The sequence below is a fragment of the Hyperoodon ampullatus genome (genome assembly GCF_949752795.1).
Source record: "Hyperoodon ampullatus genome assembly, chromosome: 7".
NCBI classification, from domain to species: Eukaryota; Metazoa; Chordata; class Mammalia; order Artiodactyla; family Ziphiidae; genus Hyperoodon; species Hyperoodon ampullatus.
In genome coordinates, this window is record NC_136920.1 from 16,642,860 (window position 1) to 16,664,136 (window position 21,277).

General features: G+C 52.8%; 1 protein-coding gene across 1 annotated transcript; it reads left to right on the top strand.

Annotated features, from left to right (window-relative positions):
• Positions 1-3,157: 3,157 nt before the first annotated feature.
• On the top strand, positions 3,158-18,756 carry ARHGAP1 (Rho GTPase activating protein 1; the record flags this gene model as incomplete). Its single annotated transcript, XM_079709513.1, has 12 exons — positions 3,158-3,290; positions 3,513-3,608; positions 10,282-10,369; positions 14,398-14,529; positions 14,868-14,954; positions 15,155-15,253; positions 15,626-15,733; positions 15,813-15,889; positions 16,064-16,141; positions 16,525-16,653; positions 16,837-16,940; positions 17,086-18,756. 12 exons carry the CDS (start codon positions 3,158-3,160, stop codon positions 17,254-17,256), a joined length of 1,302 nt encoding a protein of 433 aa, XP_079565639.1. The 3' UTR covers positions 17,257-18,756.
• Between the last annotated feature and the right edge of the window lie 2,521 nt (positions 18,757-21,277).

Consider the following 21,277-nt stretch of genomic DNA (forward strand, 5'->3'; position numbering starts at 1 on the left):
TGCACAAAGCAACCACCTTAAGGGAGACATGGATTAAAATCTTGACCTTGCTGTATGACCCTAAGCAACTTGCTTACTTTTTCTGGTCCTCGGTTTCTCAAACTGTAAAATGGGTTTAGTAATACATACCTCACTGGTGCTGTTGTGAAAAGATAATTTGTATCCAGTTCATGGTGGTTGGTTCCCTTTTCCTCTTAGGATACAAATTGATTTGTTCAGTCATTCAGCAAATGACTGAGCATCAACTCTGTGCCAGATGTAATTTTGAGTAGGCAGGGTTTCTTAAACGGGAAAGAGGGTCTGTGAACCCCTTAAAATTTCATGCAAGATTTCATGCATGTGCTGATTTTTCTTAGGGGAAAAGTCCATAAATTTCTCCAGAATTTCAGAGAGCTCTAGGACTTCCCAAAGGTTAACACTCCTGCCTAAAGTGATTCTTGAAGATTATTGTAAAGGTAGCGATTTTACCAACTGAGAAGGGAAAAACTAATCTGACAATAAGGATTATTTTGCAGAGTGGAGCAGGACTTGTAAGTGACAAGAGTTTTAGGCAGCCAGGATGCTTCATTTCTACTACTTTATGTTAGAATTGCCCTGCACTAGCTTCCCTCCCCCTCCCACTGAATGGGAGCTGAGCTTCTGGGCTCACAGAGGGCAACAGCTGTGGGTTGGAGGGTAGTGAGGGAGGCTAGGCTGGCTGGGAGGTGGAAACAACTGTGATTAGTTGGGCTGGAAAAGGAGCTTAAGGGGCGGGGGAGGGGTCAGTTCTGGAAGAACTGACAAAATAGAAGAGTTACTGGAAGAGGTGGAGTTCAAGATCGTCTCCCTTTTAGAGAGTGTCCCTCTCCCTCCCTCACACATACTTCAACTCCCAGCTGTTCCTTCTAATCCCGTTGTTCACTTCAGCACAAGTAATTTAGAATGCTGGAGAATTATATTTCTGGGAGGAGCCTTCACTTCTGTAGATGAGGAAATTTAGGCCTAGATAGGAAAAGGACTTGCTCAGCATCTTTGCGCCTCAGTCAGGACTATAATCCAGTTCTACATGTATCTCATCCCATGTTTTTTTCACTGCATCAAGCACCCACTGTGTGCAGAAAAACTTCTCTGGAACTGCTGTGGGCAGGGCTGAAGGAGCTCTTGGTGCCTGGGCAGTAACCAAACAGAAGGGATGGAGAGAAGGCTCAGGCATGGGGAGGGTTACTGTGAGCTAAATTCTGTCCCTGTTACCTGGCCAGGGGCCCCTTTGGGGGAGCCCTCACAGCTTCCTGGTTGAATATGGGGAGGAGCTTATAGCTGTATCAGGTGTGGATTTCTCAAGACTGAGGGTTGCTTGGAGTGGGGAGCTGGGGTGAGGGGTACAGCAGCACTCTCTGGTAGATATGCATTCCCAAACAATAGAGAACTTCTTTCTCTGTGTTTGTGGTAAGGGACTTGTATTTTGGTAGTGAGCAGTGAATAAGGGTAGCAGATAAGGCCAGAGGAGAGGAAGAAAAATACGTAGGTTTTTTTTTTTTGGTTTTTTTTTTTTTCTGGCTGTTTGGCGGCTCAGTTTTGGCTCAGGAGCTTCAAACAGCTTTTGCCGCTGAATTAGTGTGGTTGCCCTGGTAACAGGGTAGTTGTTGCTAGGTTGTTGCTAAGTAAGTAAGTAGGGAGCTGCTGGTTTGCCATCCGGATGGAGTCTTTGCTGTGATGTGTGCAGGCGGTTGTCACATCGCTCAGAGGTGTTCAGGATCTGGAGCTGGGCCCACAGTTCTCCTCTCTTCTCCCTACCCACGCCTGGGTCTTGTCTGTGCTCCTTATCTGCCCTGCTGATTCTGTGACCATATATGTCATTTTTTGAGGCTCCAGGAATGCACTGGACTTAGAGCAGCCTCGTTGGGGTTGGACGAGTGGGTTGAATTGAAACTCCCGCCCTCACACATATGGTGAGCTTGTGAAGGGAGAGGGATTGGCTTCAGGTTAGGGCTGAGGGCAGAAGGTGCCTCCTCCAGGCTGCACTCAGCCACATCCATGAGGCCACACCCCAGACCTGGGCAAACCCAGTTGCAGAGTTGGCTCCTCTCCCTCCCCGCATGCAACAGCTGTTGTTCTATTTTCCACCTCCTGGCTCTCTGGACTCTGGGTGTCATGGGCTTCCTCCTTACCCACCTGTACCCCCCAGTCCTTAAGGTGGTCTGTTGATCTTTCCCACCTTGAAACTAGTGTCAGGAGCTCCCCCCAGAGTAGATTGGGCTTGGGAGCCTCCAGGAGCCTGCAGATTGTCACAGTGACTGGCAGGAAGGTTCCCTTTCCTGCTCCTCATTCCTGTCCTGGGGCAAACCCAGCTGGGCCCCTTGGCCATCGCCTTTTTTTTTTTTCCCCGGTACGCGGGCCTCTCACTGTTGTGGCCTCTCCCTTTGCGGAGCACAGGCTCCGGACGCTCAGGCTCAGCGGCCGTGGCTCACGGGCCCAGCCGCTCCGCGGCATGTGGGATCTTCCCGGACCGGGGCACGATCCCGTGTCCCCTGCATCGGCAGGCGGACTCTCAACCACTGCGCCACCAGGGAAGCCCCATGGCCTTTATTTTTAGGTCTTATGGTCTCTGGCCACCTCCTCTTCCCTGGGCCAGGAGTGACGGATGGAGTAGCCAGGGCCACAGCTGACCTTTTTCAGGCAGGGGTTTGGAGCAGCCCTGTGCTCCTTAGATTCTTGCAATCTCTCTTCCCCATCACTGCTGGGGCCTGGGAAGCTTCTGTGCTCTATGACCCTGGAGGAGAGGGGCATGGCCCTTGAACCTCTGCAGTTGGGACTGCTCGACTGAACCAGCTGGGTGGTGGGCAGTGCAGGGCCTGGCACAGCTCTTCCTTATCCAGCTGGAGGGCCTGAAGGCAGGCACTGAGCTGTGCCATCCTATGCCCCAGCTGCCTTTTCTGGCAACATGCCAGAAAACTGTGGAGCCAGGAAAGCCAGGAGGAGCTACATGGAGCTCTTGGCAAGGATGAGGAATGTTGAGGAACAGGGACAAGGGAGCTTGGAGGAGGAAAGTGGGGAACAGGAGGGCTTGCTATAGAAGTTATGGGTGAAAAGAGTGTGTCACTGACCTGCCAACTCCCTCCTGTCCCCCAGGGTTCTCTTCAGGTTCTGCAGCGTGAAGCTGTGGGGCAGAGGCTTGGCCATGGACCCACTCTCAGAGCTGCAGGATGACCTGACTTTGGATGACACCAGCCAGTCTCTGAACCAGCTGAAGCTCGCCTCCATTGATGAGAAGAACTGGCCCTCAGACGAAATGCCTGACTTTCCCAAGTCAGGTGGGTACGGCTGGATCTCAGCAGCCATAAGCGCCTTAGAAGGGGAGACCCCCTTCCTGTGGAAGGAAGACCCCAGGAGGACAGGATGCGGGCAAACAGACCAGCCCCAGGGTGGGGCTGGGAGCACAAGCCTTACTGGGAGGAGGGCCAAAGAGCATGAATCTCAGGGAGAAAATTGTGCCAGACCCCCAGATGACCCCCTGACTTTGCTGTGTTCCTCAGATGACTCCAAAAGCAGCTCCCCGGAACCTGTCACACACCTGAAGTGGGATGACCCTTACTACGACATTGCCCGGCACCAGATTGTGGAGGTGGCAGGTGAGCACACCCGGCCTTGCACTTTTTCCCTCACAGTCTGCATCCCTGGCTTAAGGAAGCCAAGCCCTCCTGCCTTAGGGGAAGGGGCTGCAGGGGAGGGGCCGGCCTGACCCCTGACCCTGGGGCTATTGAGGCTCCATGTATCATTCATTAAAAATACAGACTTGATTGTGATGGCCACTTGGTCGGTTCACCTGCAACCACATCCTGACCTGTGACCTCATCATCTCCACTGGCAGATGGCGTGTGGGAGGCACTGTGAAAGCCCTGGGTTTGATTTCCAGCTCTGCAGTGTGAGCTCATTTCTTCCTCACAGGGTTGCTGAGAGGATGACAATCGTGAACGTATATCAGGGCCTAGCCCACAGCCAGAACATAGTTGGCCCTCAATAAGCATTCATTCATCTCCCTTCCCTTTGCCCTCAGGTCAGCTTTTCTTCCCCATCAGTTATTGGGGAGCAGGGAGGTGCCAGTCCCTCCGGGGAAACCCTACCTCCAAGGAAGTCTGGAATGGCAGACCCTCCTTCCAGAAGTTAGGAGCCACATGACTTCTGGAGCATCAGGTTCCCCGCAGATGTGCTACCCTGCTAAGAATGAGCGTGGAGCCCCCCTGGGTCTTGGCCTCAGTGAGCTCCCGCCCTCCTGTTCATAATGCAGGACCCAGAAGCCTCCAGGAGCAAGGGAGGTAGCAGAGATGTTGATGACCTGGTTTCTGCCTATAGGGTCCTAGTGCCAGAAGAAGAAATTGGAATTGTAGGATCCTTTGTCTTTTCTTCAGCTGTAAGCAAGGATGGCAGCATGGCCCTGCCCCGAGGCATTGGGGTGGGCAGGGGGAGCCAGGTAGCTTGTGGCCCCTGGAGCCCTGAGTGGTGCTGGCTGAGGGGGCCCTGGAGGCATCCGGCCATAGGGAAGCAGCAGGGAGCTCCGTCTCTCCTGAATGCTGGGCTCAGGGAGGGATGGGGCAGTTGAGAGGATTGTTCCTAATGTGAAGGTGTTTCCTTGGCATCTGTGTTCCTGATGCCTGCCCTGGTCTGGATTGGAGGACTTGGCTATGGCCTCTGTCACCCCTACAAAAGCAAGGCTGAGAGCTCTTTTTTGGCCTGGTCCTGCCCTGAGTACAGGAGAGTCACCTGAAGGCTCAGAACTTTCCTCACTCCTAGAGACGGACCTGACTGGGGCATGGGGATGTCTGATGTGAAGGAGTCTCTCAGCTGACATCCTCCTGGCTATGTGGCCAAGTCACAAGGCAGAGCAGGGAAGACTGCCCCCATCCCCACCAGGTGACCCCTGCAAGCAGAGCTGCAACATGTTTCTGTCTCTCCAGGGTGCGATGAGCCTGAGGGGGCCCAGCCAGGTAGGTGTGTTCCTGGCTGTCTGTGCTTGGCCTCTCTGGGCTGTGGATCAAGAAGGGCTCTTGGTGGAGGCCAGGTGGAGCCAGCTTAATTGCAGCCCCACTCCGGGGAGCTGGGAGCTGGGAGCTGGCAGTACTTGGGAGCTGGAAATAGCAGGGGATTTATGGGAGATTTGACAGGGTGGGGACTGTGTGGGGAGCCCACACATCCAGAGCCCAAAGGGAAAGGAGCTCCAGGGAAGGGGGGCCCTTGTCCATGGGGGTCGTGGGGCTGGCTGTAAGCAATGGCCGGGCCCGAGTGCTGGCTCAGGGCCCCTCTGGTAGGGTGTCCCCCATGTGTGTGCCTCTCTGACTGCTGAGAAGAGTTTGGAATGGCACTGCCAGAGCAAGAGTTGTTTAATGAGGCTATGGTGACTTCCTGGGAGGCCAGTTTCCTGGCCTTGGAAACCAGAGAAAGAGCCCACGTTGGAAGGGAGGGTGCGTTATGTCCCCAACTCCTCTGTAGCCTCTGTTCTCCTTGCTGGCAGTAGCTGTCATGCTCCATGGTCAAACCTGACTGGTCCACGTGGGTTCTTTCCAGTGGTGTGCTGGTAAAGGTTTAATAGTTGGCCCTCCAGAAAGAAAAAAAAGAAAAGGCTATTATTTGTAACATGTGCAATTTCTAACTACAAATAGCAGATTTCTAGCCACCAACGATGATGTCAGCTGGCTTGCAGTATTCCTGACAATTTCACATTTTAACCAATGTGCCCCAGCCCCCCACCTCCCATCTCCTTGGTTGGCCTGCTCTCAGGTCGCGGGAGTGTGCTGGTCTGGCGGGTCCCAGAACGCCTGCTGGAGGAGCTGCTCTGTTGCTGATTAATACCCAGGTTCCCCTGGGAAGTTCCTGATGCGTATCTTGGGAATGCAGAGGCTTCATTCCCTGGCGGCTGGTCTTTTCCCGGTGCTTTTTCCACAAACGCTGTGCCTCCTTTTTGAGCCCTCTCCCTCAGTGCTCTGGAGCCACCAGTGCTGCCAGCTCCTTCTTTCCCTTCAGTTTCCAGGGTAAATCTATTTGAATCTTCTGAGACGAGGAGGGGACTCCCAGACCTTTTTACACATGCTTCTTGTAGGAGCCGTTACCCTGCCTGCTGGCAAATGCCCGAGCCACTCAAGGACTTGGGCAATGGGACTCCACTCCAGGGAGGAGAGGACGGGCTAAGCCCTGGGGTTGCCCATGTCTCGTTCTTTGCTGGTCTGGGAGTCTTGCCATCCAGTCCCTCTCTGAGCCCCCTCCTTTGTCCCCCATCCCCATCCTGACTTTACTTGGCATGCATTTATAAAACACCTACTTTGGGAACAAGTCCAGTACTCAGCAGTGAGGATTTTTTTTTTTTAATATTTATTTATGCCTGCGTCAGGTCTTATTTGAAGCACGCGGGATCTTTCATTGAGGCGCGTGGGCTTCTCTCTAGTTGTGGCGCATGGGCTCCAGAGCACGTGGGCTGTGTAGTTTGTGGCATGCAGGCTCTCTAGTTGAGGTGCACGAGCTCAGTAGTTGTGGCGTGTGGGCTTAGTTGCCCAGTGGCATGTGGGATCTTAGTTCCCCGACCAGGGATCGAACCCGCATCCCCTGCATTGGAAGGTGGATTCTTAACCACTGGACCACCAGGGAGTCCCCAGCATTGAGGATTCATTGAGGAAAAATGCACATTCCCTCCTTCGAGGAGCGTACAGTCCAGGGAAGCGGTTCTTGAAACTGGTCAAGAGTCCTCCTTGAAAATATGAAAGGTGTGGACCTCTTCCCCAGAAAACACGTGCATGTGCTTGTAATATTTTTTATATAACATCATGACACTGGTGGATGCCCATTGATGGAAACCTGGTTGAGAACCCAATTTCCCATTTACAAGTTGCTGGGGCAGGTGAGCGGTGGAACTACAGGCCTCTGGCCTCTCACCTCAATTGCCTGCTTAACCAGTTACCAGCTCTTTAAATACCAGAGCCTTGTGAGCTCAGACTTTCTGCTCTGCCTAAGTCCTCAAATCTGCCGGCCAGTGAGGGCTGCCTTACTGTTGGAGGGCAGGGCAGTGATGAAGAGAATCTTTTAGAATCCTCCATGCTCCTCCCAGCATTTCCTGCTATACCCTGGCGTTTCCTCTGCTTAGAGGGGAGTAGACAGATGATGTCCCCCCACCCCACAGGCTCATAATAGAAGGTCCAGGGGTTTCTGAAGCTCCAGATTGTCCACGAGGGTGGCCTGGGCAGTCTAACCCTTCATCCCTACCCACTGCCAGTCTGCTCTTTCTTCTGTCAAAGCCTATGGGAAGTGAATCAGAGCAGGCCGCAGAGCCACCCCCAACTGGCCTGGAAGGAACTCAGCGCCTCAGGATCTGGTCCAGGGTGTGGAGGGGAACAGGTGACACCTGGTCTTTCAAAATAGACCTGCTGCTGGATGGAGCTGCACCAACTCCTCCTCAGACATGCCTGCAGAGGGTTCTCTGCTTGTTAAGTCTGGAGAAATTCTGCCCCAGGCTTTGGGAAACTGCCCAAAGCAGTTTCATATCCCAGATAACATTGTGAGCAAACTCAGAAATAGAACCGTGCATACCGTGTAATGCCGACCTGTGACAGGCTACCAGCGTTTATTGAATACCTGCCACATTGCTGGGCTCTGGACCATCTGGACATTTAAAGATGGACAAGACAGTCCCTGTCTTTGAGCTGCTCACAGCCACTAGAGGAGACAGACACATAAATAGTTATACAGGAGAGTCAAAGTGTTGTGACAGAGACGGGTGATGGTTCATGCTGGGAGCTATGAAAAGGGACAGCTAACCTGCCTGCAGGGAGGAGGAGGGGACACAGGCTTCTGGGAGATTATGCCTGGGATGAGTCTTAAGGATTCAGAGGAGTTAGCCTAGAGGAAGGGAGCAGAATTGCCTAGAGGAAGTCTGTCTGGCATGAGAGACAGAGGCTAAAGCCACCTGCTGCGGACTGGGCTGAAGGTGTGCATGGTGTGAGCCTTCAGAGGCGGTTGGTGGGGCCAAGCCTCAAAGTGAGCCTTTCTACGGGGCTTTTATACAGCTTGGGGTGGGGTTCAGGAAGAAAAGAGTCAAGGCAGGAGAGTCAAGGGCAGGTAGATGTTTCTAATTCTCCAAGGCTAGAAGCTGGGGCAGTTTAGAAAGGAGAATGGAGCCTCTCTCTGGGCTTGGTGGGCCAGGCCTCAGACCCTGACCCAGGAAATTCTTGGAGGGTCCTGGCTAGGACGTTTGGCTAGGGCCAGCAGAGACTAGGCAGTGTTCTGGGTGGAGATGGGATCATTGGAGGGGTTGATCCAGAGGCTGGATGCAGTGGGAGACTGCTGGGAGTCAGGCAATAGCTCAGGCCAGAGCACCAGGCTGGGCCACCAGCAGGGACTGGGGCCGTGCTGCCCACATTCCAGAAGCATTCCTCAGCCCCTCCACTGAGTCTTGCCCCAGCCCTTGAGAAAAGGGTCAGAGCCTTGGCAACCACTTTGGAAAAGCACTGAGTCCTGGGTTAAGTCACTCACTGACCAAGAAGGATCATCAAGATCATGGTTTATTTAACATGGAGAAGACACTCAGCAAGTTGTTGGGGGAATCCCTGAATCCTCAGAGGTAGGAGGACAGACTGTGTGGGCTGTGTAAGGGGTCTTTTTATTGGCCTCTGAAGCAGTGGGGATTAGGCAAGAATGACTCTGGAGAGGTGTGAGGGTAAAGATAAAAGGAAGGGCCCTGGGACATGGGGGAGTGGGGACCAGGCCTTGCCCCCATCGAGCTGTGCTTAGAGTCCCTGGTTCACACTGACCCTGGAAGAGCATCTCACCTTGGGGGGCTGTGGCATATGTCTCAGGAGCTCCCCAGCTTCATGACAAAGCCAGATGGTCAGACCATGAAATAGTGACTAGTTTTGGACAGACATCCCTCAGTGATTACACTCAAATGAGCACCTTCCCAAAGTGTTACAAAATCCTCTCTACTCCATGTGTTTTAGAATATCCTTAATGAGAAAGGAATGATTTTTAGAAATGTCCAGAGGTCAGTCAACTGTGGCAAATAATTCTGGAAGTAAAATCAGAAAGTGTTGTTAGTCAAGAACAAGACGTGATTATTAAGTAATCAGACTGATTTCCTCATTGGCCTCAGGCTTTCTGAGAAGGGAGCTTCAAGAAGTTTTTCAAATACAGGCTGCTCACAAGAGATGCTTCTGGAATAGGTGTGGAGTTTTAAGATGATGTACGGCAAGATAACAGTTGCTTTGGTGGGTGTGACTTTTTTTGTTTTCTTAGTTATAGTGAAATTTATATAACATAAAATTAACCATTTTAGGGGCTTCCCTGGTGGCGCAGTGGTTAAGAATCCGCCAGCCAATGCAGGCGACACGGGTTCGAGCCCTGGCCTGGGAAGATCCCACATGCCGCGGAGCAACTAAGCCCGTGCGCCACAACTACTGAGCCTGTGCTCTAGAGCCCGCGAGCCACAACTACTGAGCCCGTGTGCCGCAACTACTGAAGCCCGCGCGCCTAGAGCCCATGCTCTGCAACAAGAGAAGCCACCGCAATGAGAAGCCCGTGCACCGCAACGAAGAGTAGCCCCCACTCACCGCAACCAGAGAAAGCCCGTGCACAGCAACAAAGACCCAACGCAGCCAAAAAAAAAAAAAAAAAATTAACCATTTTAAAGTGTATACTTTGGTGGTATTTAGTACATTCACAATGTTGAACCACCACCACCTCTATCTAGTTCCATCATTTCATCCATTTCATCCATAGTTTCACCCATACCAACCCCCATAACCATAAGCATCAATCCCTATTCTCCCTTCCTCCCAGCACCTATAACCACTAATTTGCTTTCTGTTGTTACAGATTTACCTATATAGCTCATATAAATGGAACCAAACAATATGTAGCCTTTTATGTCCAGCTTCTTAGCATCATGTTTTCAAGGTTCATTCACAATGAAGCGTGTATCAGTACTCCATTCCTTTTTATAGCCAATAGTCCATTGCATGGATACACCACATTTTCTTCATCTACCCATCCATTGATGGACATTTGTGTTGTTTCCACCAGGCATGACTTTTTAAGAAGTCATGTTATTTTTTTGTGCCCCAGCTCTGTAGCCCTGAGACCACCTGTCCCTCTTTCTTCAGTGACACACCCTTGAGTGCAGGCACCTGCCCAGAGGTCTGTCCGCATGGGCCACTCTGGCCCCAACGCTAAATGGTACAGTCTCCAGGCCTGGCCCCTTTCAGATCCTCACCTGACTTCTCTTGGCTTATTGTTCACCCACTGTGCTCCACCTTTCTCCACACCTAGGAGATGACAAGTATGGGCGGAAGATCATTGTATTTAGTGCCTGCCGAATGCCCCCGAGCCACCAGCTGGACCATAGCAAGCTCCTGGGGTGAGTACCCATGGGGAAGTGATGGAACCCGTGCTCAGATCCCCACCACGGCCTGGAGCCATTTTCCTTACTGTCCCTTCCTGCCCCGGGGGTACCAAGCCACCTCCCTCAAGGCCTCCCCTGTTCTCCTGAGGGATATTGGGAGCACTGGGCTAGGTGTCAGATCTGGTTTCTAGTCCTGGAAACCATCTGTGTGACCTTGGAAAGTGTGTTCATCTCTTTAAGCCTCTTTTTCTTCACTCTTCTTGGGGAATAATAATACAGCCCTTGTTCCTCGTAGGAGTGAGATACTGCATTTGAAAATGCTTTGAAAAGTAAAATACCGTCCAAATGTGAGGACTGATTATGATAACGATATGGTGCGCTTCTGAGGCGGTTGCAGTTGTTCATCATTTACATGAATAATTAGTGTTATTTTGTGCCAAATCTGGTGCCAACAACTTCTGTACCTATCCAGGTTCTAATAGCTAAATACAGGTAATAGCTCTGTTTGGTCTAGAAATCTCCTGATGCAAGTCCGAAGGCTGATTGAAAGCAGGAGTTTGACAGACTGTGTTCTGATAAGTGTTCATTGTTGAGCCGCCACTAGGCCAGTGCTGGGCCCACAGCAGCTGCGGGATCCCTGGAGGCAGAGCCATAACTGACTTCCTCCTGAGGTCCTCAGTGTGTGTACAGTTTCCATCTTGCACTCCTTTCTTTCCTGACCCTTTGAAGCACTCCCTGCAATTGCAAATGTCTGCCCCACCCTTACCAGCTTCTTTGGGATCCTGAATGATTGTGTGTGTGGAGGGGTTGGTGTGGGATTGGGGACAGTCCGGGGCTACAGCAACAGAAGGGGAGGGCCTGACTGCAGAGGCTCTGCAGTCCTGTGAGCCAGGGCCAGGCCCGAGTCTCTCCAGCTTTGTGTGAATGCTTTCTCTCTGGTCTCCTGAGCCCTCCTCCCACTGCTCCTCCGCTGTGCAGGTAGGCAGAGCCTTCTTCAGGCCCGTCACATGGCCCAGCCAGGAACAGGCCAAGAAGCCCAGCCTGAGGGTGGCTGAGTCACCTGTCCTCCTTTCTGGGTTTATTGTCACAGCATCTGACAAGGCAGGTGACAGACTCCTGGCCAGATTATGGGCTGAGTGGGAGGAAGTCAGAGGAGGTGGATGGGAAAGCACCCAGCTTTCAGGAGATAGCGTGCTGAGCGAGGCTGCCCCCACTCTGGGGCTTTGTCTGCCTTCGGGAAGCCCTCTGTCACCCATCCTGTCCATCCTCCACTCCTTCCCAGCGGGATCTCCCCTCCACCACCTGGCCGGGCAGGGAGGCGCTTTCATCATGCATCAGTCCTGTCATCTTGTTTTCAGTCAGATTATCTCAGACTTGGCTTTTCCCAGCTGTCCAGCCAGATCTGGGGGGTTGAAATAGAAAGTGCCTGAAGCTTGGATGCAGAAGACCAGTTAAACTTCAACTCTGCCTCGTACTAGCTGTGTGCTTGGAGTCAGGTCTCTCCTGAGCCCTGTGAAATGTCATTGTATTCATTTGTAAAGCATCACAGATTTCAAAAATGTAGATAGCTATTAAGAAAAAATACAGACAGCAATAAACAAAGTCTCCCATAAACCCACCACCCAGAGAGAAAACCACTGTTAACATTTCAGTGTATTCACTTCCCATTTTTTTCTATAACATATACAGAACTCTATAGTCAGTTTTGTATCTTACATAATGTTTTTATCTTCTGAGCATTAAACATTCTTCAAGGATATCCTTTCAAAAAATTTTATTGACATATGTGTATCCAGAAAAGTGAACACATTATGTATACTACTTGATGAATTTTCAAAAACGAAATACACCCATGTCATCCACACCTACAAACTTCCCTTTGCTCTTCCAGGCAGTACCCCGAAGGGTAACCACTGTTCTCACGTCCAACTTCACAGATTGGTTCTGTCTGCAGAAACATCCTGTGAAGTATTCTATTTATAGATCTCCTGTGATTTATTTAACCAATATTCTGTTCTTGGACACTTCCTTTGCTGCTCATTTTTCCCCCCATTATAAAACAGGCTATAATGAGCAGCCTTTTACAAAAACATTTCTGTTCATCTCTGATTAGTTCCTTGGGATAAATTCCTGGACATATTTTTATCAGGTCAGAGTATGAACATTTTATAGCTTCTGATAAACATCACTTTATTGACCTCCAAAAGGTCATAACATTCATCAAAGGATGAGTGTATTTTCACTACAACTTTTGCTATTTTATTTATTTTTATTTTTATTTATTTTTTGCATGGCATGCGGTATCTTATTTCCCCAACCAGGGATCGAACCCATACCCCCTGCAGTGGAAGCACAGAGTCTTAACTGCTAGACCACCAGGGAAGTCCCTAACTTGCTATTTTATAGTCGCAAAATGCCATCTTTTTATGTGACAGCTGTTTTCAAACTGCAAAGTGCTCAATGTGTGTAAGGGGTAAATTACTGTATAGTGATAATGATGGGAATCAAGATAATAAATCCAGCATAAGACACCTCACATGTCCGCCAGTGCTGGCACCCATGGACCAATGTTTAGGTTAGCCTCTCTGGGATAGGTCGGGTTGTGTCTGGGCACTTAGTCACATCCTTGGGCACTTCCCAAGGCTCCTTCCTGGGCTTCCCTGGTGGCTCAGTGGTTAAGAATCCGCCTGCCAATGCAGGGGGCACGGGTTGGAGCCCTGGTCCAGGAAGATCTCACATGCCACGGAGCAACTAAGCCTGTGCGCCACAACTACTGAGCCTGCACTTTAGAGGCCGTGAGCCACAACTACTGAGCCCACGTGCCACAACTACTAAAGCGCACGAGCCACAACTACTGAAGCCTGTGTGCCTAGAGCCCGTGCTTCGCAACAAGAGAAGCCACCGCAATGAGAAGCCCGCGCACCGCAACGAAGAGCAGCCCCCACTCACCGCAACTAGAGAAAGCCAGCGCGCAAAAATGAAGACCCAACGCAGCCAAAAATAAATTAACTCATAAAATTTAAAAACCATCAGATTTCTAATTAATAACTGTAAGCTTTCCAAATCATTAAAAAAATAAAAAGGCTCCTTCCCTCCTTTCCCTCCTCCCCTCCTTACCCTCCTCCCCTTGGAAGCCCTTAGCATTCCTGCATGCCCAGCCTCCCAGCCTGGAGTGGTGTTCCTGCTGGGGCCTGGGAGCTGTTGGCCAACAGAGAGAGGGTTTTCCACTGGGCTCCTCTCCCTTTCTGGAATTCACGTTCACTCAATTCATACTTCTCCACCTCAGGTGGGCCCAACACCCGTGTGTGTGTTTGTGTTGGATGGTAGGTATTGTGTTGTGAGCCTAGGGAACTTGAGGTGTGGGTCTTTGGTCCACAGAACATCCAGTGACTGGAGCAGGGGAGGGGACCCTCTGACCACCCTGATCCCCTTTCGTGGGCACAGTGTTCTACAGACAGCACTGGGAGTGTAAAAGGCAGAGCTGTCCCATGATCAACAAGGCGAAACTTGGAGAGTTAGTTCACCTCCAGTCTCCACCACAAGCTGTGTGACCTCAGAGAAGCACTTGACCTCTCTGAGCCTCACTGCCCTCGCTCGTAAGAAGGGGATTGTATTGGCCTCCATTATAATGAGGAAGGCACGAGATACTGCATACAAAGTGCTTGGTAGACACTAAGAGCTGAATACTGGTAAATGGTGACTGTCGTCATTTCTGTTGACTCGGGGCAATCCTGTGAGTGAATTGTTATTCCCATTTTTACTGCAGGTATGTGAGATGGCTCCAGTTAGAGTCCTGGTCTCCTGACTCCTAGTCAGTGCTCAGACCTGAGAGCTGCTGTTGTTCTTATTATTCCTCCACCCAGCCCAGCCACTACCTCGTTCCTCCTCCACCCCAACATGGTGACTGATTATACAGCCAAGACAGACAGGGCAGGAGAGGGGCTGGCGAAGGCAGGAGGAGGGGATTCCTGGGGCACTGGTTCTGTCTTAGTGGGGCCCCACTTGCATACAGGGCAGGCCTGAGTGGGACTCGTCTCTTACAGATACCTGAAGCACACCCTGGACCAGTATGTGGAGAGTGACTACACGCTGCTCTACCTGCACCATGGCCTGACCAGCGACAACAAGCCCTCCCTCAGCTGGCTCCGGGACGCCTACCGGGAGTTTGACCGCAAGTGGGTTAGGGCCTCGGAGGAGCTCCAGGGCCCGGGGGCCAGCAGCTCTGCCGGGTTCTGGGCTGCCCTCTGTTTGGGCAGGAACGTATTCCATGCCGGGGGAGGCGGGTCCCCCCTACCTGGGTAAACTAAACACAGAGAGTCTCAAGTTGGAATGGCCTGGGCTTAAATCCCAGTTTCTCTACTTACTTGCTTTCCTAATCTATAAAATAGGGCGACAATGGCACTTACCTCGCAGGTTTACTATGAGTCATCAAATCAGTAACTGTACGTTAAGAGCTTAGCTCTGTGCCTCTCCTACCATGCCCAGTCCTGAGTTCCCCGTTCTGCCTCTGCAGGTACAAGAAGAATATCAAGGCTCTGTACATCGTGCACCCCACCATGTTCATCAAGACCCTGCTCATCCTCTTCAAGCCCATCATTAGGTGAGTGGGCCCAGGGCGGGGCACTCGTCTCTTGTGCTTCCCCTTGAACTGTGAAGCAGATACCTGAGGAAGCCAAGCATCCTGGGGACCGACCACTTTGGGGCTAGGCCTCTGTCTGATCTGGGTGGGCTGCTGAGGAGAAAGTGGAGGCCTGCTGAAGCGGGCCTACCCTGGACCTATACCCTTTCTTCCATCGGCAGCTTCAAGTTTGGTCAGAAGATCTTCTATGTGAATTACCTGAGTGAGCTGAGCGAGCATGTGAAGCTGGAGCAACTGGGGATCCCTCGCCAAGTGCTCAAGTGAGACTGGGGTGGGGGCTGTGTGTGCCCACCGGGCACACTGTCCACATATATCATGTTTGTGGGGGTAGGATGTGCTGGCCAAGGGGAGAAGCAGCCTTGACAGTGCCAGGATACACAGGGGAAGCAGATGTGATGAGTAAGGGGCAGCACATGGGGTCAGAGAGAGCAAGTCCAGATCCCGTATCTGTTGCTGAAAAGCTCTGTAACTGAATCTCTTTAAAGTCTTCACTTCTGTGTAGAGCTGGGTTGGTGGGAGGACTGAATGAGGTAATCCATGTAAGATAGCACAGAAAGTGCCTGACAAACAAGAGTTGTCATAGTGACGGCAGAGCCAGGTAGGGGCCCTGACGCTCCCCGCTGCTTCCCCAGGTATGATGACTTCCTCAAATCCACCCAGAAGAGCCCTGCGACAGCCCCCAAGCCCATGCCACCACGGCCCCCTCTGCCCAACCAGCAGTTCGGGGTCTCCTTGCAGCAGTGAGTATGCAAAAGGTGGGTGGGGCTGGCACCTGGGGACCAGGAGGGCTGCAGACCCGTCACTGCGTTGTGCCCACAGCCTCCGGGAGAAGAACCCAGAGCAGGAGCCCATTCCGCTCGTGCTGCGGGAGACCGTTGCCTACCTACAGGCCCATGGTGAGTGCTGGGGAGCCCTCTCCCCTCGGGAAGCTGCTGGGCAGGGCTGGGCGAGGTCCCAACGTGCACCAGCACCCACACTGACCCTGACTGGGACCCCAAGACACAGAATGGGTGTGGAGTCCGCACGTTGCTCCAGAGCTCTGAGACTCACCAGGCCCCACTGTCTCCCAGCTCTCACCACTGAGGGGATTTTCCGGAGGTCGGCCAACACCCAAGTTGTACGGGAAGTGCAACAGAAGTACAACATGGGTGAGTGGCCCCGGGGACGTGTCGAAGCCCAGAGGGCCAGTACAGATCGCGCGCGTGCACACGTGTGTATGTGTGTGCGTGTGTGAGGTTTCTGTGGCATTTGGTATAATTACAAGGGTCTCACTCCTGCCTGGTTGTCCCAGGCCTACTTTCTCGTAGGTCAGGCTTCTGGAGCCTGGGTTCAGGGTCATTCGGAGGCGAGGAATAACTGTGGTGTGTGCTCGGGGGCCCCACTCCCCAGATGGCCTGACCCTGTGCCCCCTGTCCCAGTGGGAGGAGGAGGCTTGTGGCCAAGGGTGAAGTCAGGCTGTGGGGCCTGCTTGGCCTCTGGATTGGCTGCTGGTCTCCAGGCTCGGCCCAGCTCCTCCCCTCCCCACCCCCAGGGCTGCCTGTGGACTTCAACCAGTACAATGAGTTGCACCTGCCAGCGGTCATTCTCAAGACCTTCCTCCGGGAGCTTCCTGAGCCCCTGCTCACCTTTGACCTCTACGCCCACGTTGTGGGCCTCCTCAGTGAGTGCCCCTCTCCCCCTTCTCCAGCTTCTGCAGGGTGGGGTTGCAGCTGGACTCAAAGCAGGCGGCTTTGGCCTGTCCTTCAAGGAAAGTCTGGTTGGGTCTTCCCCCTAGCCTCATGACAGGGCTTCCCGAACCAGTCCGGCCATGGGCCCCTGTGACCTGGGCCCCCCTTCCTCATAGACATTGATGAGAGCCAGAGAGTGGAGGCGACGCTGCAGGCCTTCCAGATGCTGCCCGAGGAGAACTACCTGGTGCTGCGTTTCCTCACTGCCTTCCTGGTGCAGGTGAGACCTCGGCCTGGGCCTCTACCGCTTACCTGGAGGAGAGAGGGAGGAGGAGTTGCCATGGCTGCTGCTCCTGGGCGTGGTTGCCAGGCGTGGGAGGCGGTGCCTGTGGCTTCCTGCTGCAGCCCCCTGATTCCTTCCACAGATTTCTGCCTTCTGTGAGCAGAACAAGATGACCAACACTAACCTGGCTGTTGTCTTCGGCCCTAACCTGCTGTGGGCCAAGGATGCTGCCATCACCCTCAAGGCCATTAATCCCATCAATACCTTCACCAAGTTCCTCCTGGATCATCAAGGGGAGCTGTTTCAGCCCTGACTCCAAGGGGCTCTGAGCCCATCCCCTGCCCCACCCACCCCCTTCTCTGATAGCCCCGGTTTGGACTCTTCCTCTTGGCTTCAGCCTTATGGGAGCCCAGGGCTCCTGCCCAGAAAGGGGCTGTGAGCCCCCCTGGAGACAGAAGCTGGAGCCAGCCAACTGGACAGCTCCTCCTCCCCTCCTGTCCAGCCCACCTCACCGGCCCTGGAGGCCTCGCTGTAACCACAAGACATTTTTCTTCGCCTTATACTTCTCACTGCCTCTTTGGATCCCTGGCTCCTGCCGGGCTCTGCAGAGCTGGCCTTGGCTCTTCAGGCAGGAGGACTGGCCCCAGCAACCGCTTGCTTACCTGCTTTCTCCTGCCTCTTCCCCTGGCAACTGGAGATGCCAAAATCACTGCCGGCTGGGCTGGTAGCTGGGGCTGGTCCTCCCCTTCCTGACTGCTGGGGAATGAAAGGCTGAGCTGGCCTGGGCTGGCCCTGCTGAGACTCCTCCCTGTCTGGGTGAAGGAAGGCCTGGTTGCAAGCACCCTGTTCCTGTCCTCCCCTCTGGTGGCTCAGCTTCTGGCACTTACACAGTTAACGAATGACAGCCTGGAGTCCTCTGTCTGCCTTCTCTTCCACACATCCTGGGTCAGGCTTTCCCAAGTGGTACTGCCCCCAGGGTGTCTTAGCCCCCTGGTTCTGCCAGGACTGGCAGCTTGGATGACAGGGCTGAGTCCCAGCATCCATTCAAAATAGACACCCCACTCTCACCCCTGAGAGCCTCCTAGCGTCTGGTCAGACCACTGACAAGCAGTCCCCGCCCACTCCACCCCCCATGCCTTGCCTCCCCTCCCTTCCTACTTGGACAGATCCTTGGTCACGTCTGATGTGGAGTCACACTGGTCCCTGCTCTGGCCAGGGTGACTCAGTGCCTCAGGATCTGGGGTGGCTCCTTCCTCCAGTTTTGGACTCCTGGAGGGGCTGGGTAGAGACTTTGCTAATTAGATTGGCCCCTGCCAGGTAAGTTCTAGCAACCTCCCCCTGGACCCTGATGATGATGGATATCCCTCTTTCCAGCTGTCCCTTCCTGGTGAACCACCTTCCTGCAGCCTTGGCCAGAGCCTGTACTGTGGCAGTCCTTACTGACCAGTCCTGCCCCATCTGCGAGCCGGGTGTGGCCTGGGCCTGACCTCACTGGGCTCTTTTCCCAGGACACTATCATGTCAGGAGTCCCAAGGCCTGGTGTGGCTGCTGTCAGTCCATGTGTCTCTAGGCCAGGCCCAGGCTTCTGCTTTCTGCCTTCCTTCCTTTGTATCAGGTGTTGCTCAGAGCCCCATTTACTGGGGAGCCTCGTGGATCTATTTGGTCTCTCCCCTGTCCACCCCCGACTGGTCTTTACCTGGGGGTGGGGGAACTTGTACTGTGAATCAAGTATTCACATTCACAGTGACTTCCTTGGCACCAATCATGTATTTCACCTTTGCACTTTTTATATTTCAATAAAAATGGAAAACTGCCCACCTGGCTGATAAGCAAGTGGGCATGGAGGCTCATAACTGGGTGGGAGATGTGGTATGGCTGCGGAAGAAGAGCAGATAGGGCTTCAGGAAGTCCCCTCCCCAGTCAATCTGACCCCTTCCTCATCCTGCTCACTTGTGAGCCGGTATGAAGCCAGCTTTCTGACCATATTCCAGGCTTAGAAGTGTGAGCAGTCACCTTCCTTTTTGCACCTATAGCATTCCAACTGGCCACCAAGTGCTAGATCCTAAAACCAGGACCTCTCTCCCCCAGACAGAGCAGACTGTGGTGGACCACAGCACAAGCTTTAGAGTGAGACCAGGGTTTGAATCCTAGTTCCATCACTCACAACCAGCTCTAACTGGTAATTGTCACGTAACTGGTCCCATGTCCGAGACTCTCTGAAGATCAGACACACAGTCGTCCCTATGTGTGGGGGACTGGTTCCAGCCACCCGACCCCATGACACCAAAATCCAAGGATGCTCAAGTCCCTTCTAACAAGTGGTGTAGTATTTGCAATATAACCTACACACATCCTCTCTTTACATCATTTCTAGATTACTTATAATACCTAATACAATGTAAATGCCATGTAAATAGTTGTCAGCATGCAGCAAATTCAAGTTTTGCTTTTTGGAACTTCCTGGAATTTTTTTTTTCCAAATATTTTTCTATCCAAGGTTGGGGGAACTCTCGGGTGTGGAACCCACAGATGCGAGGGCCGACCGTAACGTATACACTACATAACAGAATGAGTGCCCAGTGGGAACCCGAATGATGGTCATTTCACAGAGGAATGAAGTGATAGTCCCAACCTTGTACAGCAGCCAGGGTTGGAACCCTAATCTCCCAGCCATTCCGGTCCTCCCCACCCACCCCTCAGCCTGAGAGCCTTGGCTGTTTCCACCTGCCACCTAGTCACGTGGAGGCTATGAAAGATCCAGCTTTCCTCTTTCAAGCAGTTTTGCTTTGCTTTAAAGGTTAAGATGGTAAAATTTATGTTACATTATTTTACTACAATTGAAAAACTAAAATGGTTTGTCACAGGGAGGGCAGGCCAGAATTCCACTTGGCACTGGTCAAGTTCCAGCTGTCTGCTGCTTGCCTGCTGACTGCAATCAGGGGGCTATGATGGCCTCAGTCAGGCCTGTTCTTTTTTTCTCCTCATTGCTTGTTTGGGCTGGGGAAGCCGGGCCAAAGCTGCAGGATCAAGACAATGGTTACAAACACGGGCACTGAGTTCCAGGAAGCCAGTCCGCCTGCACAACCGTGACCTTCGTCCAGGTAGCTCAAACAGAAGGCACTGGCGGCCTGTCCCCCCGGCTCTGCTCAGCTCTAAGCTGGGTGACTATTTAGAATAGAAGGGCAGTGACCCAAGGAAATGACAAGACAGGGGAGCAGGAGACGGAGAGCTGTTTACTTGGGTTGGGCTCCTGGCAGGGCCTCTGCCAAGTGACTCAAAAGCCAGTTTACCCCTGCCTTGGCAACAGTGGGTCTCTGGGGGCAGAGTGTAGTGACATGGCTTAAAGGGGTAGGATACCATCAGACGAGGGGCAATTGAACACTTTGCTTTTGGGGGACCCCTAACTGAACGTGAGGACTCCAAGGACAGTCTTTCCACCATTTCTGACCCAGGAGTTGGATGCGTGGTCAGGTATCATGGTCAGCGTCACATGCAGTTCACTCACAAGCAAGGGCTCCCAGGGCCCAAAGCAGCAGCAGTGGGCGGGCCCATTCTTTTCAGCCCCAGGTTTGAGCTGAATTTAGAATTTTCTAACTAGTCCTCTTCTGCCCTGGGGCCTGGCTTCTGGCCTGAAGGGCGTGGGAGGCAACCAAGACAGCACTTACCTGGGTTTGTCAGTCTCCGGTCTCCGGCCTCCAGAACCACCTCTTCCTCTGGGACACCAGTTCTACCTCCCACTCCCTCCCGCCACTGCAGGCGAAATAGGAGGAAGGAGCTGGCTTTGCCAGGGCTGACACCTGCCATAGAAGCCCCCAGGGGGCCAGGCAGGAATAATCCCCACAGGGCTCTTCTACTTTTCCAGTGCCCTGGCTCCAGCTGTCAGATCAGGGCAGCTAAACAAACATGCATGGGACCTGGACTTCTGCTTACTTCACTCAGTCCCTTCCCTGTCTGGTTTGCTCAGCCACAACCCCTCACACCACATCAGCAAATATCCCAGCAGTCTGGGGAGTCCCCCGCCCCCTGCTTGGCCTCTGCTGGAAACATGGCAGGGACCTGTCAGTTCTCTTTCCCTCTGAGCCAAAGTCTGTTGCCCAGGGTGAGTGGTGAGCTGTGCTGGGTAGGAAGGATAGCGAGCTGAAGATAATGGCCTACCCATTCTGAGGATTTTACTATGGGCGTACCTCATGCATGTCTACTTCATACACGTCATCTCACTGAATACTCTCACACAACCCTTGAAATGAAAACATTACAGCCAAGGAAAATGAGGCTCTAAGAGGTTTCCTGGGACTTCCCTGGTGGTCCAGTGGTTAAGACTCCGTGCTCCCAAT